The sequence below is a fragment of the Rhinopithecus bieti genome, unplaced genomic scaffold, assembly GCF_001698545.2.
Source record: "Rhinopithecus bieti isolate Rb0 unplaced genomic scaffold, ASM169854v2 scaffold_44723, whole genome shotgun sequence".
Lineage (NCBI taxonomy): Eukaryota > Metazoa > Chordata > Mammalia > Primates > Cercopithecidae > Rhinopithecus > Rhinopithecus bieti.
The window spans coordinates 226,642-252,034 of NW_016817963.1; the positions used below are offsets into that span (position 1 = coordinate 226,642).

The window sequence follows — 25,393 nt, forward strand, 5'->3', positions numbered from 1 at the left end:
GGCATAGGGGTGAATGTTGTTCTGATTCCTAAGTTTACCTAAGACTGGGGCCACGGGGTCGGGTGTTCCCTGGGACCTACGTCTCATGCAGCCTGGGGTCCAGAGCTGGCAGGAACAATAGAGATGGGGACCAAAGGCTGTCACTGTTGCTTTTTCTCGAAATCCCCGCCCGGGTCCTGTCTGGGGCTCCCGCCTACGCGCTCATCACGTGCACAGCCCAAACTTTTCAGAGCCAGCCGAGGCCTGCGGGCCGGGGCGCCAGGGTGGTTTTTAGGGTTTTCTTTTTTTCTTATTTCCCTTCTTCTTCTCCACAGTTGATGATTTTCTGCAGAAAAACAACTGCGAAAAAGAACCTATTTCATTTCCAGTTCCCATCACCGCGATTTCCACATGGATGTGACGTGACCCCAGCTTCCGAAATGCCCAGGTGACTCACGCGGGGACACCCCGGGGCGGGGCGAGGGAGTTTCTCCCGGGACGGGGCGGGACGGGGCAGCGGGGCGGGGCAGGGAAAGGGGGCGGGGCGGGGCCCGGAGGCCGGGGCGGGCGGAGAACGCGAGCGCCCCTCGCCCCCTGCGCCCTCTGGCGGCCGGCGGGACGCAATTCGCAGCCCTACCCAGAGAGTCACGTGACTTTGGAAAGTACCGTGGAAATCCCCGGTCCTACAACCCGCATACAACTGAAAACGGGGAAACGCAGACTGCGCAGTCTGCAGTCTTCGTGGCGGGCCAAGCGAGCTTGGAGCCCGCGGGGGCGGAGCGGCGATAGCGGCCGCCAAGAGAGATCACACCCCCCGCCGACCCTGCCAGCGAGCGAGCCCGACCCCGGGCGTCCATGGAGCGTCGCCTCCGCCCGGTCCCGGCCCGGACCTCCGCCTGCTGGGCGCTGCTGCCTTGACCCGTACTTGGGACTTTGCGAAAGGATCGCGGGGCCCGGAGAGGTAACCACTGCGCCTCCCAGTGCCGTCTGCCTCGGGATCACCGCAGCCGAGGGCTGCGGGTGCATGTTGGGCAGCGACCCCCTGGCTGGCACCGTCTACCTGGCGTTGGTTTTGCAGCGCTCCTGGAGTGGGAGTTTGTTGGATGTTTGTTTCTGTCTGGGTTTTGAAGTGCTGGGAGTTGAGGTCACCGCTCCAGAGGTTGGAGTGACAGCCCTGGATACCTCCAGCCAGCTGTTCCTTTCGGATAATGCACGGAACTTAAGCAGCAGCTGACTGGTGAAGAGGCGCCCTTCGGGCCCTCTGATCGGGTGGTCGTTGATGCTTTGCCCCTTTCGTATCTTTTTGAGAGCCAAGCGTTGCATGCTCATGGCCACGTAGACCTTGCAGAAGCGCTGCGGCTTTTTCCCAAATTGTGCGGGTCCAGCCCGACGGGGAGTAGGGTACTGCATTGGCCGCCAGCCCGGCGGAGGTGAGGGGCTTCAGTCCCAGAGACAGCTTCCCAGAAGCTGAGGGGTCCGTGCATGGGGCTGGGGTCCTGGCGCGGGGTCCAGCGTTTCCAGCTGCAGCAGTGAAAGAGAAGTATGCATGTAGACGTGGGTCGCTGGCGCCTGCTCCAGCCCCTACCCCAGGGTTAGACTGTCTTTGTCAGCCGGTGTCGTCCCACATCCTGCCACCTGGCCTCTCAGGAAAGCAGTGGCATTAAGTAAGGAAGGAGCTTAACTCTTTTTGAACCCGCTTTGTTTTCAGTTCTCCTCTTCTCAGATCTTCTTGCCTTGGAAAGCCAGTCTGGTCAAGTGTCTCAGGGCAGCATTTTGGCGGAACCATTGTTAATCAAAGGGACTTCTGGACCCGCAACCTTAATGTACTGGATTATTGAGCAGCCAATGAATGCCTCATTCTCATTGTTTAAGGTGCTGCTTTGATTTTTTGTTTTTGTTTCTTTTTTTTCAATTCTTAGTACTATTTTTGATTTTTTGGAGAGGCACATCCCCAAATTTGGATGAGGTATTTGTTGATAAATAATTCATCAATTTCCACAACGCAGACAAAAATATCTGCCCAGAGTGGAAAATAAAACAAGGGGAGAAGAGTTTGAGCAATGGAGAAGTTCTGTAGAATCCTAGTGACAAAAGTTGAGAAATTACCTTTAAATAAGACAGTGAGGTAACAAATGTTAAGAAAAAAATATATAGTTAAGGGTAATATTGCATTGTTTGCCACTTTATAATATATCTGAAACATTTATTCTTTAATCTTAAGTGTAGAGAGGTCCAAGAACTGGAAACTTGGACAGTGGGTTTTGATTTCTAAGGAGGCAATTTTACAGACTGTGCAAGGCTAAACCTACCAATGAGATCACACTGGGGTATCCAATATTGACATTTGCATGTCTTCCCTATGGTTTATAGCTCTCACTATTTTAGATCTTTGGCGAAAAATCTTTAGATTCAGAAGAGAAAAAAGGGTCAGACAAGCAAAAAGAGATAACACCTCATTTGTTTAAAATCTTCCTATTGCCTATCTCTTTCCATCTGATTGTGGCAGGCACTGTAGCCACAGGTTTGGTATTGTGGGATTGCAAGGGGCAGGTATTGAAAGACCTGGCTCCTAGGCAAAACTTTGCCCCTGAATGGCTGTGGGATCTGAGCAGTACCTGTAACTCCATTGCCTTAGCTGCAGACTAAGTTGGTAGTGTGATTTCAAGGAAGGGAATAAGGTCATCTTTGACTTTTAGTCCTATCATCAAGCATGGTGATTGGCCTTCAGTAGTGGTCAGGTAGTGCTTGTTGGGTGGATGGGTGGGTGGATGGATGGATGGATGATATCGTGAGAGAGACTTTTGCTGTGCCACAAAGGAAAGGTGTATGCGTTATTTTTGTCCTGCTATAGTTTTGCCCAATTCCACCTGTAGAGGACGTCTGACATCAAAAGAGAGCACCATCTGATCCAGAGAATGACTCCCACTATGCCTTTCCCAGCAATCAGATTAAGAATCCCAATCTAAAACTATCACCAGAAAACTCCTCAGGAGAAAGCCTGGGTCATCTAGTCCAACCTCTCCCCTTTGAGTGGGCCACAAGAATTTAGACCACCTTATCAATGGTGTTAAGAGAGTCTAGACACACGCAGGAGTAACTACCCTAAAATCTAGATTTCTTCTCCTCCCTCTTCCATAGGTTTAACATTTTTATTAACTGGAGAGTTACCCTGGCAAATAGGATGCTGCAGGAATGGAATTAACAATCACTGTGAAATTTCCTAGGGAATGTCTTTGTGCTCTGAAAACTTCTTCATCTTCTTGGAAATTAGGAAGTGTGGCCAGACACCCTACTAAGGGCTAGTGAATCAGAGCTGGCTTTTTACACTGTTCCATACTGGAGAGATCCCACATCATGTTAACTTGCATCATTCTGCACTGTTGGCATGGGTTGTAGATGCTGGTCTTTGCCGCCTTTCCTCCTTCATTTGCCAGAGTGGCCTCCTGGTGGAAACTTCTTTCCTTGTCTCCTTCTAGACTTTCATTCCTTCTACTAGTTGATTATGCTTAAAGATTTCAGGGTGAAAAGCCAGGCAGACATGCCCCGGTGTTGGTACCTGGAGGGTGATGATAACATTTCATTGGCAGTTGAGTTAAAATGATTGACCTCCAATATCTGTTCTTAGAAGTATAGAATTTATTGTTCTATTATTATTTTGTGGTTTTTCATTTTTTGTTTTCGTAGAGAGCTAGGTCTCACTATGTTGCCCAGCCTAATCTCAAACTCGTGAGCTCAAGTGATCCTCCCACCTCGACCTCCCAAAGTACCAGGATTAAAGGCGTGAGCCGCCATGCCTAGCCTATTGTTAGTCTGTTTCTTATTCTGATATGAAGTCCGATTGGGAGGTTCTGAAGGAATGCTGACTGCTCTTAAAATTGCGAAGTATCTTGGTGGAAATGGGCTTTTTTATTGATTAGAAAACATTTGGTTTTAACTCTTTATAAACATTAAAATAAACTTTATGAATAAACACTTTATAAATACTTTTCTTTGGGGATAAAGAGGAAACACCAGCTAGCAGCCTAAGTGACAGCATAAAATTGCAAGATTTTTCATAAAGTATTTTACTGTCCTTCCAGCATAGGGAGGGAGTGACAACTCAAGATTTGGCCCAAGAGTAGGATTGCCTGGTGGTGGTCTGAGGGGAGGAGCTACAGACTTGTCAGGGCTACGTTGAGCCCTGAACTGGCATCCGGTACTCCCCAAATCCAGCACTGTTCAGCGTGGCCTCAGAATGAAACGGGAGCTTAAGTTGGTTTTGAGGAGCAGTACCTGTTGCTGACAGACAGGGTTGGCTCCCTGACAAAAGTTACTGAAAACACGGGTTATTCCCCTCCTCCTCAGTACCCACTCTCTGCCTTCCTTCTCCTGTTTAGGCTAATCTTTTAAAGTGATGTAACTTAAAACAGTCCAGTGTGAGTTAATATCTGGGGCCAGCTAGTATCCCAGGAGTAGAGGTGCTAAGATCTTTTGCCTACAGATCAGGGTAATGACAAGATCAAACACTGGGGTTTCCTGCAGGCAGCTGTATAGGAGTCGTATTAAAGTTAGGCTAATGGAATGGCTTTTTTTCCTTTCCTTTTCAGGTGTTGGAGAGCACAATGGCTGAACAAGTCCTTCCTCAGGCTTTGTATTTGAGCAATATGCGGAAAGCTGTGAAGATACGGGAGAGAACTCCAGAAGATATTTTTAAACCTACTAATGGGATCATTCATCATTTTAAAACCATGCACCGATACACACTGGAAATGTTCAGAACTTGCCAGTTTTGTCCTCAGTTTCGGGAGATCATCCACAAAGCCCTCATCGACAAAAATATCCAGGCTTCCCTGGAAAGCCAGAAGAAACTCAACTGGTGTCGAGAAGTCAGGAAGCTTGTGGCGCTGAAAACGAACGGTAAGACTTGATCTGTTGTGCTTCTTTTGCCTGGGTGATAGCTCCCGCCTGCTGGGTCCCCATTCAAGCTTTAATAGCACAAGCCCGAGCTCAAATCAGTCTTGAGATTTAGTATTGAGACCTTAGTATAGAATCTCTATTCGGGGCATGTGATAATAGCAGACTTGTTTTGTGAATCTATTTATTAAGGATATTTTCTGATTGCGTATATTGCAGAGCACATTGAGGCTTGGAGAATGCATTTGTAAACACCATACCCCAATTAGGCGATTTGTTTCTCATTCTTGCAAATGTTTAATCATCTGTAAAATACCCTTCGCTGGCCCGTAATGGAAATGTTAAAAGCCTTTAAGTTCAAAAGGAAAGCATGGTGTGAAAACTGGTAGTACATTTGTTTCCCATTGTCATTAGAAAATGCTTGTGATGTTCTTACACTTCTTGAATTGGTAGCATTTTATGGGTTAACCAGTGAATGGCTGTTGGAGACATGAAGAACTTCTTTTGTCTCCTCCTCCTCTCTGACCTAGGTTCTATTGCCCATGCCCTGCAAGGTGAAATAGATAGCTGAAATTTTTAGCATGAATTTTAGACTTCAGCTTCATTATTTTTAGGGGTTCTTAGTCACTGAATTCCTTCCTGTCTGTGCTGTTCTGCCAATGGCCTTTACCACTAGTAGCTATTTCCTATTCTAAGCTTTACTGTTTTGTTTTTTAATCATTTCCCTTGGGTAAGAATATGTGCATCAACAGGAATGTCAGAGCATACTGTTCCATGCAGGCACAAAATTCTACTCTATGGATGTGGATAATTATGACAATAAGCAAGTAGACTGTACAAGATCAATTAAATGCTCATAGTCTACATAAGAGCAGGAATCTCAGGTCCTTATATCTGTGACAGTCGCAAACCATCCTAATAGAAATAATATGTCCAAGGGAAGAAAATCCTTGTTGACAATGATTACGATAAGAACACTAACTTAATTAACTTCATTGGTACATTAACTTTGGCTTTTTTTGACTTGGGTAACTTAGAGTGATTGGTGGACATGAGATTTTAAATTCTGATCCTGGGGGCTCTTGTACATTACCCCAACATCTTGCCTAGATTTATGAAACACTGATTCTTAGAAACATACATAGAAAGAAAACTGGGGATAGCTACTGTCTGCATTGTTCTTGGCATTAAATTAAGTGATACATAGAAGTAGGTAATTATGTGAAGTCATCATCACAGGGTTTATGTGCCTGACAATTTGTGGTTTTAATCCTCTCACATTTGTTACCAAAAGAGATGGAGTCAACTCTGGGGAGTTAGAAACAAAGATTCTGCTGAATTAAAATGTGGTAGAAAGGGGAAAACCTTATTAAGAGAATTAACTGATTTTTTGCTTTATTTCCTTAAGAAAGGAAATGCTCTATTTCCACTAGGGGAAAAATAAAGGAATATAAATAGGAAACACTTACTTTGCAAACATGTCATTTAAATCAACAGGGAGCCACACTAGAAATAAAACTACAAAAGCAGGTGTATTTGCGTAACATTTTCTGGGAAATCATTTTTAGACTCAAAATCCTTTGTTTCTTCACTTTCAAGAAAACTCCTTAAGATTCTAAAAAAGGAAGAAAAGATATTTAGGGAGGAAAGAAAACAAATGACTTTTTTTATTTGATTTTGATTAGCACCTTTTAAAAAAAATTAATCCTTCCCTTGATAGGAGGGTTCTTCAAAGGCAATATCTGTTTGGGGAGGGGGTGATTCACAAGTTTGCATTTGAGGATATGAGACTGTGGTGAATGAGGAAGGGAGTAGGTGGCATAAAATTGAAACTTCATGTGAAAAATTCCAGCGTCTATTGGCTGCAGCGATTTCACTTGTATAATGAGTAGCCCTATTCCAGCTCACCCTGACCACACCCACTTGGAAAGTCCAGGGTGCACTTCGCAGTTTAAATGTCTACACACCAGAACAAAAAGTACAATAGCTGTTGCTCAATTGCTAGTCAAATAACTTAGCACTGGGGAATTCCAGATGTTACTTAGGGAATTTTATACTGGTGCATCTCAATAAAGAACTGAAAGTAAGCACAAGAAGAAAAAAAGCCTTATCTTTGCTCTAGATTTTGCAAAGGGGAAATTTCAACAGAATGCAATCATTGCTACACGTCTGCCAAGACACAAGGCTTGGGTGATCTTTTTTGTTCATTTGTTTGAATACTTAGCTAGTTTTTCTAAATGTATAAATTGAAGGAATACTGGCTGTGGATATATATTTGAGGGTTTTTTGGTTTCTTTACAGTTTGACTATCATTACAATTTGATAAAATTTCAAATAACTTTATTACCCTACTTATAGAGTAATATAAGAAACAGTTTACTTTTCTTTATAAAATTATTTTGCACGTGCCAAAGGAGATTAAGGAGTTAACGTTTTTTGTTTTGTCTTTTTTTTTTTTTTTTTTTTTTTTCTTTTTTTTTTTTTTTCCCTTTTGTGGAGAACGGGGTCTCGCTGTATTACCCAGGCAGGTCTCGAACTCCTGGGCTCAAGCTATCCTCCCGCCTCTGCCTCCCTGAGAGCTGGGATTACAGGCGTGAGCCACCGCGCCCGGCACGTTTTTTGTTTTAAACATTCCCCCAAAATATTTATTGTTTGGGGGCTGAAAAAAAATGCAGCCCATTGAATTGTGAGTTTTAAACTGGAAATGTCACAAATTAATGGCATACAATTAAACTTGTTTTTTTGTTTTTTGTTTTTTTCTCAAAATGTCAGCCCTAAACACTGAATTATTTTCAAATTTAGACACCCAGGTGATTTTTAACTTTTGTACTTTACAGTTACTAACAAGCAGGTTTGCATAAGGCATTCTTGAGAGCCGGACTAGCAGGCCATAGGTAATTCAGTGTTGTCAACACCACTTTACACACCAGGAGAGGAAACTCCCAGGGCCCAAAGGCTAACGTGGAATGGTCAAGTCATTTGCCATTGAGTCACAGCCAGACTATCGCTGTCTAGCAAGCCATACCTTCTTCCTGGTTTGTGCATGTTGCCTTGTGTGCGCTTCCTTAGAATTAGAGAGCAGCAATGCCAGTGCCTTCCCCGGCAGATCGGGGATGGTAGGAAGGAATGGGGCTTTAGAGACCGTCACTCACTGCCCTCATTTCACAAAGAGGAAAAATGCCCAGAGAGCTCAAGGAATTTCCCCGGGTCACCCAAAGTAGGTAGGAGCAGAGGTAAGCTAGAACCAAGGTCCCCTGGCTCCTTTGCAGTTGGTGTCATTCATTAAAAGAAGAATAAAAGAACTGTTTTTTCCTTAAAGCTGTCATCATCTTATGAAATATCAGTTTGCCCTTGACTAGGAAATTAAACCAAATTAAACCATTCAGTCCACTAGAATAGCAGTAGGGCTGGTTTATTCTGAAAACCTTTGCTGGGCCTTCCATGCAGATAACTTGACTCCTTCTCTTTTCCTTTCTGTCCTCAGGTGATGGCAATTGCCTCATGCATGCCACTTCTCAGTACATGTGGGGCGTTCAGGACACAGACCTGGTACTGAGGAAGGCGCTGTTCAGCGCGCTCAAGGAAACAGACACACGCAACTTTAAATTCCGCTGGCAACTGGAGTCTCTCAAATCTCAGGAATTTGTTGAAACGGGGCTTTGCTATGATACTCGGGTATGTTTTTCCCCCTGATTATCTACTGACAGAGCTCCATGGTGGGCATAGGGTACCCCTGGACGAGTCCCTGCCCTCTGGTAGCATCTGATGGACTAGGTCACATGAATTTGTCTAAGCGAAGCATACTCAATGGAAAACACCAGAAACCTCCAGTGGGACTCACCCAAGGCTTTTGCCCTGTTTTTGGTTAGCAGATTCCCAGCTGTGAATCTGTTCCCTGTAGCAGCAAGTCTTTTGATCATGGCCTTTTCCACTGGTGTTTTGTTGTTTTTCGGTTTGATTGCCCTTAGCTTTGCTGAGCCAGCCAATAAGATTAAGACACGTGCCTCACCATCCTCAGTCACAAGTTTGGAATTTTTGTGAACATTTGGATAAGGGGCTGCAATGTGATACCTCATCAGGGATTTTCTTTTAAAGCAGGTGCTGTCCCCGTCCTCCCCAACTTTTGAGTTTGCCTTGTAGTGGAAAAAAGTAAAGGAAGAAAACAGAAATGGGGAAAAAAGGGTGATCATTTGAATGATGGTTTCATGAAAGGAGAAAAATAAGCTGAGTTATATAAATGAATAATTGTAGAGTGATGTCAGAATGACTTTTTAGTACAGGGTACATTCAAGCTTTTTTTTTTTTTTTCTTTCACCCCCTCCCCTTAGAACTGGAATGATGAATGGGACAACCTTATCAAAATGGCTTCCACAGACACACCCATGGCCCGAAGTGGACTTCAGTACAACTCACTGGAAGAAATACACATATTTGTCCTTTGCAACATCCTCAGAAGGCCAATCATTGTCATTTCAGGTGAGATGCCTATAGATCACATATCTGTACTTAAATGCTTTCAGCTTTATGGCTTGGCTCGTCGAGAAAACCACACTGCCAAAGTTCAGGTAACAGAGTGAAATGGAATTTGATGAAAGTCACCTAAGGGCCTCATTTTTCTTTCTCTTTCTTTGAACAGACAAAATGCTAAGAAGTTTGGAATCAGGTTCCAATTTCGCACCTTTGAAAGTGGGTGGAATTTACTTGCCTCTCCACTGGCCTGCCCAGGAATGCTACAGATACCCCATTGTTCTCGGCTATGACAGCCATCATTTTGTACCCTTGGTGACCCTGAAGGACAGTGGGCCTGGTGAGAAAACTGCATTAATTCAGATTTGTAACTAGACACTGAAACATCAGGGGTTTTTTTGCTTCTTATTGAAACAATCTTATTTAAGTATATTATTTTTATTTAAATATATTGTTCTGTGACTTGCTTGGTTAGTAAGAGTAATGCAATAGCAGTAACTCATAATACCCTCATATCTTTTTGAATATGACTTGGAAAGCACTTTCATACATGATAAATTAAGGCACACAGTGCCTGTTATGGAGCAAGTAAAGCCTGTCAGGTTAGCTTTTTTATTTCTTTTTGAAACAGGGTTTCCCTCCGTTGTCCAGGCTGGAGTGCAGTGGCACAATCATGGCTCATTGCAGCCTCAACCCCTTGAGGTCAAGCAGTCTACCGCTTTGGCCTCTCAAAGTTATAGGCATGAGCCACTGTGCCTGGCCTGTTAGCTATTATTTTAATAGCTTCATGTAGAATAAGCACTGTGCTTTGGATATATTATTTTATTGCATTTTTATCCTCTTAGCATTCTTGTGAGATGTAGGCCTTGGTAGCCTGATTTTACAGATTAGACAGTTAAAGCTTAGAGAGGTCAACTAACCTGCCTAATGCCACACAACTTGACAAGAGCCAGGATTCAAACTCAGGTCAGTCTGATTCTAAAGCCTGGGACTTCAACCAATAAGATCCACCCCCTCCAGGCTGGTTAATATTCTGTGAGTTTCCTGGAAACAGTGCATTTTTATATTAGATTGTAGCACATTTTGTTTTCCCTTTTGGGTTTAACTGTGGCTGAGAATAGTTTTCTATTCTGTAAATTATATATTTTACACACTTTCAAAATGAGATCTACTTACCTATGGCCTTGTTTAGTAGAATACGATTTTACTTATGTGTTATTTTTTTTCCCTCAGAAATCCGAGCTGTTCCACTTGTTAACAGAGACCGAGGAAGATTTGAAGACTTAAAAGTTCACTTTTTGACAGATCCTGAAAATGAGATGAAGGAGAAGCTCTTAAAAGAGTACTTAATGGTGATAGAAATCCCTGTCCAAGGCTGGGACCATGGCACAACTCATCTCATCAATGCGGCAAAGTAAGCAGTTTATGTTCAGCTCTCTTCTGTGTCATCTGTAACCGTCTTTAACCTCAGCCACCTGAGTTGCTGCCACCCTGAAGCTCAACAGTAGAGTGATTTGTGGCCAGTTTCTGCCAGTGGGAAACAAATTCAGAGCCTTGTGCATGGTTAGAGAGGATTCTGTAAGGCCGTACTAACTTGGGTTTCAAATCGAAATAAGTCATTTATCCATAATGAGTTTCCTAGATATCTGGATCCCAAAAGTCAGAATTGCAGAATTATGGGTTTTCAAAGTGCATTTACATCAAGGATAGTTGTTGTTTTTTGTTTTTGTATTTTAATTACTCTGGTACGTATTAAAAAGACTAGCAAGTGAAAACACTTGGAAACAAAACCTTTCTCTCTTGGCTTCTTGGTAAGAACAGGCACATCAGACATAGCTGGGGCTGTAGAATTGTTCATGTTGCAGCTCATGATTCTGCCACATGGAATGGGAGGAAAGCCCCAGAATGCCCATTGTGCAGGTATCCAGCCTTTAAACGTTGGCTTTATGTTAAAGAGATGCCTGTTTCTGAGCACTTGAGATGCACAAGAGATGACAAGGAGGCCATAAGAGAATCTGTCTCTCAACATGGAGATTAGCAAATTACAGAGTCAACAGTAAATAGACAAGTGCCTTTGAGTGTGTCTGCATCTTAGTTATTCATGGCTGCTAATGCTGGTGGAGACCAGACACAAGTTTAAAGTTAGTAATAGCAAAATACCCAACCTGAGGTTCCAAAGGAGTTTGTACTATAAAGTAGACTAGTCCCAAACGAATGGCCCAAGTGATGTTTTACTCAGAACTTGATCTCTGAGAAATTAAAGAGTCAGCTGATTTTTTTTTAGCCCTTGTTTTAAAACTATCTATAATTTTTGGATGGACCAAGATTGATTAAATGAAACTGTGATTTTAAAAATAAGGAAGTCTTGGCAAACTAACTGACATCATTCTTGACTCTAGAACATGTTGGGAAATGTGTCAGATCATGTTACGTGAAGTGTGAGCTCTTCATCACAGGCCTGCGTTTCAGTTAATGGTTCTGCAATTCTTGCCATAATCCACATTCTAAAACTTTGTTCTGTAGGCTAATGATGTAAAATCTTGTGTGTGATTTTGTGTAGTCTCATACATAGTTTTTCCTTTTGGTCTTCAGGTTGGATGAAGCTAACTTACCAAAAGAAATCAATCTGGTAGATGATTACTTTGAGCTTGTTCAGCATGAGTACAAGAAATGGCAGGAAAACAGTGAGCAGGGGAGGAGAGAGATGCATGCCCAGAATCCCATGGAATCTTCCCTACCCCAGCTTTCTCTCATGGATGTAAAATGTGAAACGCCCAACTGCCCCTTCTTCATGTCTGTGAACACCCAGCCTTTATGCCATGAGTGCTCAGAGAGGCGGCAAAAGAATCAAAACAAACTCCCAAAGCTGAACTCCAAGCCGGGCCCAGAGGGGCTCCCTGGCATGGCGCTCGGGGCCTCTCGGGGAGAAGCCTATGAGCCCTTAGCGTGGAATCCCGAGGAGCCCGCTGGGGGGCCTCATTCTGCTCCACCGACAGCACCCAGCCCTTTTCTGTTCAGTGAGACCACTGCCATGAAGTGCAGGAGCCCCGGCTGCCCCTTCACCCTGAATGTGCAGCACAACGGATTTTGTGAACGTTGCCACAACGCCCGGCAACTTCACGCCAGCCACGCCGCAGACCACACAAGGCACTTGGATCCCGGGAAGTGCCAAGCCTGCCTCCAGGATGTCACCAGGACATTTAATGGGATCTGCAGTACTTGCTTCAAAAGGACTACAGCAGAGGCCTCCTCCAGCCTCAGCACCAGCCTCCCTCCCTCCTGTCACCAGCGTTCCAAGTCAGATCCCTCACAGCTCGTCCGGAGCCCCTCCCCGCATTCTTGCCACAGAGCTGGAAACGACGCCCCCGCTGGCTGCCTGTCTCAAGCTGCACGGACTCCGGGAGACAGGACGGGGACCAGCAAGTGCAGAAAAGCTGGCTGCGTGTATTTTGGGACTCCAGAAAACAAGGGCTTTTGCACACTGTGTTTCATCGAGTACAGAGAAAACAAACGTGAGTGAAATGGTTGACTTCCTAACATAGCAGCTACTGTCCAGAGGAGGTTTTGTTCCTGACCTTTAAGGAAAAAATCCCGTGTGGGCAGTCAGGCAGAGTGGTCAGGACCTACCGTGCTTTTCTACTGGCTTGTGCACGGGACAGCCACGGTGGCCCTGCCAGCTGCCCATGGAGGCAAAAGGCACTGCGTGATTGTAGCAGCTCCTAATATCACATTCCAAAAACCAGAGTGCCCTGTAGACAGAGCTCATGGGATTTGCTTTTACTAGACCGTTCAGGTCTGGCATATCTAAGACAGTCTTAAGTTTAAACTAGATTTCTTTTGCAACTTACATATAATAGAACAATCTTAAAATCTGAAGAGTAGTAACTGGAGAGAAGGAAGTGTCTACTGACACTGTAAGGAAACAGATGTGGTTTTGGAAATCTCTCATTTGAAAGAAGGGTGACCAGGTAATGCCTGCTCTTTGTCCTGTTCCTGTGACCAATCAGTGCTTCAAGTTCAAAATGAGAGATTGGTAAAGCCAAAGATGTTTCCATAATAGTGTTGTTATTATTTCTTTTGCTGAATTTATATACTTAAATATGTACATATATATATTTCTATATATTTAAGGCTGGCCTAATCTGTATTTGGAACCCATTTTTTTCTCTAATGTCAGCATCTCTGTATCTGTGGGGTGACCCCTATGTGATACTAACTAGCATCCACTCTTGTGTAGATTTTGTCGCTGCCTCAGGGAAAGCCAGTCCCACAGCCTCCAGGTTCCAGAACACCATTCCGTGCCTGGGGAGGGAATGCGGCACCCTTGGAAGCACCATGTTTGAAGGATACTGCCAGAAGTGTTTCATTGAAGCTCAGAATCAGAGATTTCATGAGGCCAAAAGGACAGAAGAGCAACTGGTGAGACATTTTGAGGAGTTTTCCCTCTCTCCCGTGTGTCCGGTACTTTTTGCTGGAGCGTTGGCTTCCGACAGTGACAAGCAGGCTTTCGTCTCTGCCAGGTTCTGTTCCCTCATGATAGAGGATTAGTTCAGAACCTGAAGGGGAATGTCCATGTCACTGTGGCTCCCCAGGTCCGAAATGCTGTCACCGATTTTCATGCTCAAGAATACTTTCGAATTTGAAAACAAAGAAACACAGCCATTGCATAAAACTTCTTCAAGCCTCCAAAAAGCCAGATAGTGATCAGAGGCTTCTTTGATTTGTAAGAGAAGCACAGACATCTAAAAAGCAGCCCTTCTTAAATAATCGTTTATCACAAGGAGCGAACAGACAGAGCTTCCCAGGGGCCTCCGCTTAATGGTACATCAGAAAAGCCAGCTTTGACAGATACAGGTGTGTTGCCTGTTGTTCACATAATGGTAGAGAAGCTATCTAAGAACAGTGGTTATTGGTCCCAACAGAAGAGAGCCAGGGAAAGTTTGCAGGCCAACTTAGGCTTGACGGTTTTCCTCAGCCTCCCTGGGGGCCAGGGCAGCTATCCTTGAGACTGGAAGGAAACATCCTTCAAGAGCTCTGACTCATAGACTGCAGTGCTCTCCTGTTCCCTTGCTCAGGCAGGTAAAGCGCTTTGTAGACTCCACACTATCCAATGAGATTTCGTTGTGCTCTCCCTAAGAAATGTGAGCAATAGTTTCCTGACTTTTTAATGGTCTGTCTGTTCTTTCCACTCAGAGATCGAGCCAGCGCAGGGATGTGCCTCGAACCACACAGAGCACCTCAAGGCCCAAGTGCACCCGGGCCTCCTGCAAGAACATCCTGGCCTGCCGCAGCGAGGAGCTCTGCATGGAGTGCCAGCATCCCAAGCACAGGATGGGCCCCGGGGCCCAGCGGGGTGAGCCTGCCCCCGAAGACCCCCCCAAGCAGCGCTGCCGGGCCCCGGCCTGTGATCACTTTGGCAATGCCAAGTGCAACGGCTACTGCAATGAGTGCTTTCAGTTCAAGCAGATGTATGGCTAACCGGAAACAGGCGGGTCACCTCCTGCAAGAAGTGGGGCCTCGAGCTGTCAGTCATCATGGTGCTATCCTCTGAACCCTCAGCTGCCACTGCAACAGTGGGCTCAAGGGTGTCTGAGCAGGAGAGGAAAGATAAGCTCTTTGTGGTGCCCACGATGCTCAGGTTTGGTAACCAGGGAGTGTGCCCAGGTGGCCTTAGAAAGCAAAGCTTGTAACTGGCAAGGGATGATGTCAGATTCAGCCCAAGGTTCCTCCTCTCCTACCAAGCAAGAGGCCAGGAACTTCTTTGGACTTGGAAGGTGTGCGGGGACTGGCCAAGGCGCCTGCACCCTGCCCATCAGGACTGCTTCATCATCTTGGCTGAGAAGGGAAAAGACACGCAGTCGGGTGGGTTGGAGAAGCCAGAGCCATTCCACCTCCCCTCCCCTAGCATCTCTCAGAGATGTGAAGCCAGATCCTCATGGCAGCGAGGCCCTCTGCAAGAAGCTCAAGGAAGCTCAGGGAAAATGGACGTATTCAGAGAGTGTTTGTAGTTCATGGTTTTTCCCTACCTGCCCGGGTCCTTTCCTGAGGACTCGGCAGAAATGCAGAACCATCCATGGACTGTGATTCTGAGGCTGCTGAGACTGAACATGTTCACGTTGACAGAAAAACAAGCTGCTCTTTACAATATGCACCTTTTAAAATAATATTTTAGTGGGAAGACGTGTAACTCTTTGGGTTATTACTGTCTTTACTTCTAAAGAAGTTAGCTTGAACTGAGGAGTAAAAGTGTGTACATGTATAGTATACCCTTACATTATGTATGAGGGATTTTTTTTAAATTATATTGAAATGCTGCCCTAGAAGTGTAATAGGAAGGCTAAATAATAATAACCTGTTTTCTGGTTGTTGTTGGGGCATGAGCTTGTATATACACTGCTTGCATAAACTCAACCAGCTGCCTTTTTAAAGGGAGCTCTAGTCCTGTTTGTGTAATTCACTTTATTTATTTTATTACAAACTTCGAGATTATTTAAGTGAAGATATTTCTTCAGCTCTGGGGAAAACACTGCAGTGTCCTCTTGAGAGAACATATTTGCTTTGAGTCAGGTTGTGGGCAAGTTCCTGACCACAGCGGGTAAATTGGCCTCTTTGGTACACTTTGCTTGCCTCCCCGGGAAAGAAGGAATTGCATCCAAGGTATATATATTCATCAAAGTTTCGTGCTTCTCCTTATGAAACTCCAGCTATGTAGTAAAAAACCATCCTCTGTGTTCTGTTAATGCCTCTGAGTGTCCTACCTCCTTGGAGATGAGATAGGGAAGGAGCAGGGATGACATTGGGGATGGTCACAGGGAAAGATATGGCCTTTTGTGATGGTTTTATTTTCTGTGTTAACACTGTGTCCTGGGGGGCTGGGAAGTCCCTTGCATCCCATGGTACCCTGGTATTGGGACAGCAAAAGCCAGTAACCATGAGTATGAGGAAATCTCTTTCTGTTGCTAGCTTACAGTTTCTCTGTGTGCTTTGTGGTTGCTGTCATATTTGCTCTAGAAAAAAAAAAAAAAAAAAAAAAAAAAAGGAGGGAAAATGCATTTTCCCCTGAGATAAAGGCTGTCATTTTGGGGTCTGTGCTTACGACCTGAAAATATATGTGATCTATAACTCTACACAGCCTTTACTCATATTATTAGACACGCTTTCCCCTTAGAGCTCCCTAAGTTTTTTCCCAGACAAATCTTTATAATTTCTTTCCAAAGATATCAAATAAACTTCAGTGTTTTCATCTAATTCTCTTAAAGTTGATACCTTAATATTTTGTGTTGATCATTATCTCCATTCTTAATGTGAAAAAATGGAATTATTTATACTTATTATAAAAAGTATTTGAAATTTGCACATTTAATTGTCCCTAATAGAAAGCCACCTATTCTTTGTTGGATTTCTTCAAGTATTTCTAAATAAATGTAAGTTTTCACAAGAGTCAACATTAAAAAATAAATTATTTAAGAACAGATTGTGATGTTTTCAATTGATGAATGCTGAAAGAAAAAGAAAGACTCGGATATTAAAACTGTGCTTCCTAAGCAGCTTTATTTTGAGGCACACCTGAGCAATGCACACATCTCTCATCCATGGTAGCAAGGCAGCTTTTCATAAATAATAACTGTATGAGGTCCAGGCCCGGTCCTCAAGCACAAGGCCCCGCTTGACAATGAGGACACTTTTCCTCTGATGGGAAGAGGAAAGGGATGCTAGGACCCTGTGGTCCTTCTAAGCTTCCTGCCCTAAACTTTCATAAAGTGAAGAAAGAGAAAACAACAGGGAGGAGGAGGGAAGACAGAAAAGAGAGAAGAAGGTGGGGAGGAAGGAAGACTGATGTAAGATCTCCTGGGTCAGACAAAGCAGAGGAGGCAGCATGCCTGTGCTGGCTGCCAGAACTAGGAAATTAAAAAAATAACACATTCCTCCGTGCGCAAGCCTTCATCCCCACCTCCCATCCAGTACAAATGGACTCGCAGACAACTGATTCCGCTGGACTGTGCAGCTCCCAGAATCTATTTTTTTAAGCTCCTCAGATGATTCGGATGATCAGTCAGATTTTAGAATCACACTTTAAAAATATATTTATAATCTTTTTTTTAACTTTTTAACTTTTAAAGTAGAAAACTTTAATAAAAAAGTGACAAGTACTATAAAGAGCCACTCTATAGCCATCCTCCAGTTTCAATAATTACCAACATTCTGCCCGATTTGTTTCATCTATCACATCCTCTTTTTTGTTTTTCCTGGACTCCTTGAAAGCAAATCACAGATATTGGGTCTTCATACCCATAAATATTTCAGTGTGCATCTCTAATTCATCAGAATATGTCCTTTTAACATAACCACCATTATCAGAGCCAGCTAAATTATTTTCTTCTTTAATATCCAAATTCCAAGTATGTATTCTAATTTCTCAGTTTATCCACCATACAAGACAAAGTCTTATTGCTTTCGTTTATTAAGGCTCTTTTTTTTTTTTTTAATGTTTGGCAATATTTATTAAGACATATACCTACCTCATGATCCAAAAATTCCAATCCTAGGTATACACTCAGTGGTATACACTCTACTCCTAGCTATACACCCATAAAACAGAAATGCATACATATGTTCACCAAAAAATGGTAGTAAAATGTTAATCTCAGCAATATTCATAACAGCTCCAAACTTCAAATGATCCAAATGTTCATTAACAGGAGAAAAGACAAATACATTGTGATGTATATTCATACAATGGATTATTAGATAGCAGTAAGAGTGAACAGGCATCTTAGTTCCAGTTACTCAGGAGGCTGAGGTGGGAGAACTGCTTAAGGCTGTAATGAGTTAAAATGGCTCTTCTATTTATTTATTTATTTATTTATTTATTTATTTATTTATTTTTGAGGCAGAGTCTTTTTTAAATTTTTTTTATTATACTTTCAGTTCTGGGATACATGTGTAGAACGTGCAGGTTTGTTACATAAGTATACACGTGCCATGGTGGTTTGCTGCACCCATCAACCTGTCATCTACATTAGGTATTTCTCCTAATGCTATCCCTCTCCTACCTCCCAAGCCCCAATAGGCCCCAGTGTGTGATGTTCCCCTCCCTGTGTCCATGTATTCTCATTGTTCAACTCCCACTTACAAGTGAGAACATGCAGTGTTTGGTTTTCTGTTCCTGTGTTAGTTTGCTGAGAATGATGGTTTCCAGCTTCGTCCATGTCTTTGGAAAGGACATGAACTCATCTTTTTTATGGCTACATAGTATTCCATGGTATGTATGTGCCACATTTTCTTTATCCCGTCTATCATTGATGGGCATTTGGGTTGGTTCCAAGCCTTTGCTATTGTGAATAGTGCTGCAATAAACATACATCATATGTGTGCATGTGTCTTTACAGTAGAATGATTTATAATCCTTTGTGTATATACCCAGTAATGGGATTACTGGGTCAAGTCGTATTTCTGGTTCTAGATCCTTGAGGAATCGCCACACTGTCTTCCACAATGACTGAACTAATTTACACTCCTACTGACAGTGTAAAAGTGTTCCTATTTCTCCACATCCTCTCCAGTATGTGTTGTTTCTTGGTTTTTTTGTTTGTTTTTTTGGGTTTTTTTGAGACGGAGTCTCACTCTGTCACCCAGGCTGGCATGCAGTGGTGTGATCTCAGCTCACTGCAACCTCCACCTTCCAGGGTTCAGGCAATTCTCCTGCTTCAGCCTCCCGAGTAGCTGGCACTACAGGCACCCGCCACCACGCCTGGCTAACTTTTATATTTTTAGTAGAGATGGGGTTTCACCATATTGGCCGGCTGGTCTCGAACTCTTGAGCTTATGATCCACCTGCCTGGGCCTCCCAAAGTGCTGGGAATACAGGCGTGAACCACCATGCCTGGCGTTTCCTGACATTTTAATGATCGCCATTGTAACTGGCATGAGATGGTATCTCATTGTGGTTTTGATTTGCATTTCTCTAGTGACCAGTGATGNCACATCCCTTGTAAGTTGTATTCCTAGGTATTTTATTCTCTTTATAGCAACTGTGAATAGGAGTTCACTTATGATTTGGCTCTCTGTTTGTCTATTATTAGTGTATAGGAATGCTTGTGGTTTTTACACATTGATTTTGTATCCTGAGACTTTGCTGAAGTTGCTTATCAGCTTAAGGAGATTTTGGGCTAAGAAGATGGGGTTTTCTAAATATACAATCATGTCATCTGCAAATAGACACAACTTGACTTCTTCTCTTCCCATTTGAATACCCTTTATTTCTTTCTCTTGCTTGTTTGCCCTGGCCAGAACTTCCAATACTATGGTGAATAGGAGTGGTGAGAGAGGACATCCTTGTCTTCTGCCTGTTTTCAAAGGAAATGCTTCCAGCTTTTACCCATTCAGTGTGATATTGGCTGTGGATTTGTTATAAACAGCTCTTATTATTTTGAGATATGTTCCATCAATACCTAGTTTATTGAGAGTTTTTAGCATGAAGGGATGTTTGAATTTTATTGAAGGACTTTCTGCATCTATTGAGATAATCATGTTGTTTTTGTCTTTGGCTCTGTTTATGTGGTGGATTACTATTATTGATTTGCATATGTTGAACCAGTCTTGCATCCCAGAGATGAAGCCAACTTGATCGTGGTGGATAAGCTTTTTGACGTGCTGCTGGATTCAGTTTGCCAGGATTTTATGGAGGGTTTTCACATCGATGTTCATCAGGGATATTAGCCTGAAATTTTCTTTTTTCGTTGTGTCTCTGCCAGGTTTTGGTATAAGGATGATGCTGGCCTTAAAATAAGTTAGGGAGAAGTCCCTGTTTTTCTATTGTTTGGAATAGTTTCAGAAGGAATGGTACCTGCTCCTCGTTGTACCTTTGGTAGAATTTGGCGGTGAATCTGCCTGGCCCTAGGCTTTTTTTGGTTGGTAGGCTATTAATTACTGCCTCAATTTCAGAACTTGTTATTGGTCTGTTCAGGGATTCCAATTCTTCCTGGTTTAGTCTTGGGTGGGTGTATGTGTCCAAGAATTTATCCATTTATTCTAGATTTCCAAGTTTATTTGGGTAGAGGTGTTTATAGTATTCTCTGGTGGTAGTTTGTATTTCTGTAGGATCTGTGGTGATATCCCCTTTATCATGTTTTATTGTGTCTATTTGATTCTTCTCTCTTTTCTTCTTTATCAGTCTGGCTAGCAGTCTATCTATTTTGTTAATCTTTTCAAAAATTAGCTCCTGGATTTATCGATTTTTTGAAGGGTTTTTCGTGTCTCTATTTCCTTCAGTTCTCTTCTAATCCTAGTTATTTCTTGTCTTCTGCTAGCTTTTGAATTTGTTTGCTCTTGCTTCTCTAGCTCTTTTAATTGTGATGTTAGGGTGTCAATTTTAGGTCTTTCCTGCTTTCTCCTGTGAGCATTTAGTGCTGTAAATTTCCCTCTAAACACTGCTTTAGGTGTGTCCTAGAGATTCTGGTACATTGTGTCTTTGTTCTCACTGGTTTCAAAGAACTTATTTATTTCTACCTTAATATTGTTATTTACCAAGTAGTCACTCAGTAGCAGGTTGTTCAATTTCCATATAGTTGTGTGGTATTTAGTGAGTTTCTTAATCCTAAGTTCTAATTTGATTGCACTGTTGTCTGAGAGACTGTTTGCTGTGATTTCTGTTCTTTTGCATTTGCTGAGGAGTGTTTTACTTCAAATTATGTGGTCAATTTTAGAATAAGGGCAATGTGGTGCTGAGAAGAATGTATATTCTGTTGATTTGGGGTGGAGAGTTCTGTAGATGTCTATTAGGTCTGCTTGATGCAGAGCTGAGTTCAAGTTTTGAATATCTTTGTTAATTTTCTGTCTCATTGATCTGTCTAATATTGACAGTGGGGTGTTAAAGTATCCCACTATTATTGTAGAGGAGTCTAAGTCTCTTTGTAGGTCTCTAAGAACTTGCTTTATGAATCTGGGTGCTCCTGTATTGGGTACATATATATTTAGGGTAGCAAGCAAGCTCTTGTTTCATTAATCCCCTTACCATTGTGTAATGCCCTTCTTTGTTTTAGTTTTGTTTTGTTTTGTTTTGCTTTCCATTTGCTTGGTAAATCTTCCTCCATCCCTTTATTTTGAGCCTATGTGTGCCTTTGCATGTGAGATGGGTCTCCTGAATCCAGCACACCAACAGGTCTTGACCCTTTATCCAATTTGCCAGTCTGTGTCTTTTAATTGGAGCATTTAGCCCATTTACATTTAACGTTAATATTGTTATGTGTGAATTTGATCCTGTCGTTATGATCCTAGCTGGTTATTTTGCCTGTTAGTTGATGCAGTTTCTTCATAGTGTTGATGGACTTTACAATTTGGTATGTTTTTGCATTGGCTAGTCCTGGTTTTTGCTTTCCATATTTAGTACTTCCTTCAGGAGCTCTTGTAAGGCAGGCCTGGTGGTGACAAAATCTCTCAGCATTTGCTTGTCTGTAAAGGATTTTATTTCTCCGTTGCTTATGAAGCTTAGTTTGGCTGCATATGAAATTCTGGGTTGAAAATACTTTTCTTTAAGAATGTTGAATATTGGCCCCTACTCTCTTCTGGCTTGTAGAGTTTCTGCCAAGAGATCTGCTGTTAGTCTGATGGGCTTCTTTTTGTAGGTAACCTGACCTTTCTCTCTGGATGCCCTTAGTATTTTTTCCTTCATTTCAACCTTGGTGAATCTGAAGATTATGTGTCTTGTAGTTGCTCTTCTCAAGGAGTATCTTTGTGGTGTTCTCTGAATTTCCTAAATTTCAGTGTTGGCCTGTCTTGCTAGCTTGGGGAAATTCTCCTGGATAACATCCTGAAGAGTGTTTTCCAATTTGGTTCCGTTCTCCCCATCACTTTCAGGTACACCATTCAAACGTTGGTTTGGTCTATTCACATAGTCCCATATTTCTTGGAGGCTTTGTTCACTCCATTTCATTTTTTTTTCTCTAATCTTATCTTCATGCTTTATTTCCTTAAGTTAATCTTCAATCTCTGATATCCTTTCTTCTGTTTGATTGATTCAGCTATTGATACAAAGTTCTCATGCTGTGTTTTTCAGCTCCATCAGATCATTTAGGTTCCTTTCTAAACTGGTTATTCTAGTTAGCAATTTCTCTAACCTTGTTTCAAGCATCTTAGCTTCCTTGCTTTAGGTTAGAACATGGTCCTTTAGCTCGGAGCAGTTTATTACCCACCTTCTGAAGCCTACTTATGTTAATTCGTCAAACTCATTTTCCATCCAGTTTTGTTCTCTTGCTGACAAGGACTTGTGATCCTTTGGAAGAGAAGAGGTGTTCTGGTTTTTGGAATTTTCAAACTTTTTGTGCTGATTTTTCCTCATCTTCGTGGATATATCTATCTTTCCCCTTTGTTGTTGGTGACCTTTGGATGGGGTTTTTGTGTGGATGTCCTTTTGGTTGATGTTGATGCTGTTCCTTCAGTTTGCTAGTTTTCCTTCTAACAGTCAGGACCCTCTGCTGCAGGTCTGCTAGAGTTTGCTGGAGGTCCACTTCCAACTCTGTTTGCCTGGGTATCACCAGCAAAGGCTGTGAAGTAGCAAAGATTGCTGCCTGTTCCTTCCTCTGGAAGCTTCACCCCAGAGAGGCACCTGCCAGATGCCAGCCAAAGTTCTCCTGTATTGGGTGTCTGTCAACCCCTGCTGGGAGGTGTCTCCCAGTCAGGAGGAATGGGGATCAGGGACCCACTTGAGGAGGCAGTCTGTCCTTTAGCAGAGCTCGAATGCTGTGCTGTGAGATCTGCTGCTGTCTTCAGAGCCTGCAGGCAGGAATGTTTAAGTCTGCTGAAGCTGTGCCCATAGCCGCCCCTTCCCCCAGGTGTTCTGTCCCAGGGAAATGGGAGTTTTATCTATATGCCCCTGACTGGGGCTGCTGCCTTTCTTTCAGAGATGCCTTGCCCAGAGAGGAGGAATCTAGAGAGGCAGTCTGGCTATAGTGGCTTTGCTGAGCTGTAGTGGGTTCCACCCAGTTTGAACTTCCTGGTGGCTTTGTTTACACCGTGAGGGAAAAACTGCCTACTCAAGCCTCAGTAATGGCAGACATCTCTCCCCCTACCAAGCTCGAGCATCCCAGGTTGACTTCAGACTGCTGGGCTAGCAATGAAAATTTCAAGCCAGTGGATCTTAGCTTGCTGAGCTCCATGGTATTGGGATCCACTGAGCTAGACCACTTGACTCCTTGGCTTCATCCCCCTTTCCAGGAGAGCAAATGGTTCTGTCTCACTGACATTCCAGGTACCACTGGGGTATATTTAAAAAAAAAAAAAAAAAAAAANGTATCTGGGCCAGAGTGCACCCTTCCTCATGGCACAGTCCCTCACGACTTCCTTTGGCTAGGAAGTTCCCCAACCCCTTGCATTTCCTGGGTGAGGTGACACCCCACCCTGCTTTGGCCCACCCTCTGTGGGGCTGCACCCACTGTCTAACCAGTCCCAGTGAGATAAGTTGGTTACCTCAGTTGGAAATGCAGAAATCACCCACCTTCTGTGCTGATCTCGCTGGGAGCTGCAGACCAGAGCTGTTCCTATTTGGCTTCTTGCCAGCCACTGAGACAGAGTCTTGCTCCATCACCCAGACTGGAGTGTAGTAGCATGATCTTGGCTCTCTGAGGTCTCCGCTACCTGGATTCAAGCAATTCTCGTGCCTCAACCTCCCAAGTAGCTGGGACTACAGGCATGTACCAGCATGCCTGGCTACTTTTTGTATTTTTAGTAGAGATGGGGTTTCACCATGTTGGCCAGGCTGGTCTCGAACTTCTGACCTCAGGTAATCTGCCTGCCTCAGCCTCCCAAAGTGCTGGGATTACAAGCATGAGCCACATACCCAGCCAAGGCTCTTTTTTTTTCTGGAATGTTCTCTTTTAATTTTTCATGCCATTCATTTGTTAGAGCAATGGGGTCATCTGTTTCATACAGTATCCCACATTCTGGATTGGCTGGTTGCTTTCTTGTGGTGTCATGTAACTAGTTCTTTTGTACTTCTTACTAGATTCTGGTTCCGTGAGGCAAGAATCATTCGCAGATGGTGCTGTGTGTTTCCTACTGCATTCCATCCTGGATGAGCCATATGAATGCTGGCCCAGAGGAATCAAAGTCTCAGAGTGAACCTCCTCTTGTCTCCATTTTATCTGCCATCCCACACCCGGCATTAGAAATTACAATTCATCAATCAGCGTGATGAACATTAGCATTTGACCATAAGTCATGAGGATTTCTAAAATAGGAAGTGACTTATAACTAGCAAATTATCTCTGACTCAGAAGATTGGCACATAGGGAAACAGAGCAGGTTTTGAGGTCATTGAAGGAGCCAGTTAGAGCAGGGCTCCCATCTGGACATGGACAGATCTCTGGGGCTGAGTGTCCTATAAAGCACAAGTACAAATTTACGCTGTGGTATGTACATTCACTTTCTTCTGAACTGGAACCCATGGCTTTCTTCAGAGTCTCAAAGAAATAAATAACTTTCCAAAAAGACAAAGAGCCTAGGGATTAGAACCCTGAAAAATAAAGCTTGGAAGGAACTGGCTTTGCTTCAGCTTGCCCAGATAGTCACTCCCAATGCTGCAGGAAGCCTCCCATATACCACATGGAGGGAGGGAAGGGGACCTCATATCATCCAAAACTGAACTCATTACATTTCATGCCCCACCCTCTTCTTCCCATGCTCAGGGAGGAAGGGGCATTATCATTTTCCCAGGTTGGGGTGCAATGGTGCAATCTCGGCTGACTACAACCTCTGCCTCCCAGGTTCAAGTGATTCTCCTGCCTCTGCCTCCCATGTAGCTGGGATTACAGGCATGCGCCACCACGTCCAGCTAATTTTGTATTTTTAATAGAGAAGTGGTTTCACCATGTTGGTCAGGCTAGTCTGAACTCCTGACCTCAAGTGATCCACCCTCCTCAGCCTCCCAAAGTGCTGGGATTACAGGCGTTAGCCACCACGCCTGGCCTCACATCCAAACTTTTAAGTGTATCTACAAAATGTGTCTCTCAAATCCACCCCTCTCCCTCCCGTTCTGCTGCTCTAGCTTGGTCTGGAAACT

The 25,393-nt window shown here is 43.4% G+C and overlaps 1 protein-coding gene across 4 annotated transcripts; it reads left to right on the plus strand.

Annotated features, from left to right (window-relative positions):
- Nucleotides 1–286: 286 nt before the first annotated feature.
- TNFAIP3 (TNF alpha induced protein 3) lies at nucleotides 287–16,811 on the plus strand. 4 transcript variants are annotated; one of them, XM_017856523.1, is made up of 9 exons: nucleotides 287–427; nucleotides 4,566–4,875; nucleotides 8,357–8,547; nucleotides 9,201–9,348; nucleotides 9,509–9,679; nucleotides 10,573–10,753; nucleotides 11,932–12,851; nucleotides 13,577–13,758; nucleotides 14,533–16,811. In XM_017856523.1, the coding sequence occupies exons 2-9, from the start codon at nucleotides 4,581–4,583 to the stop codon at nucleotides 14,815–14,817; spliced, it is 2,373 nt and encodes a 790-aa protein (XP_017712012.1). In that variant the 5' UTR covers nucleotides 287–427; nucleotides 4,566–4,580; the 3' UTR covers nucleotides 14,818–16,811. The 4 variants fall into 4 exon arrangements, with proteins under 4 accessions (XP_017712012.1, XP_017712010.1, XP_017712009.1 ...); XM_017856521.1 differs by lacking the exon at nucleotides 287–427 and adding an exon at nucleotides 636–940; XM_017856520.1 differs by lacking the exon at nucleotides 287–427 and adding an exon at nucleotides 1,697–1,851.
- Nucleotides 16,812–25,393: the final 8,582 nt, after the last annotated feature.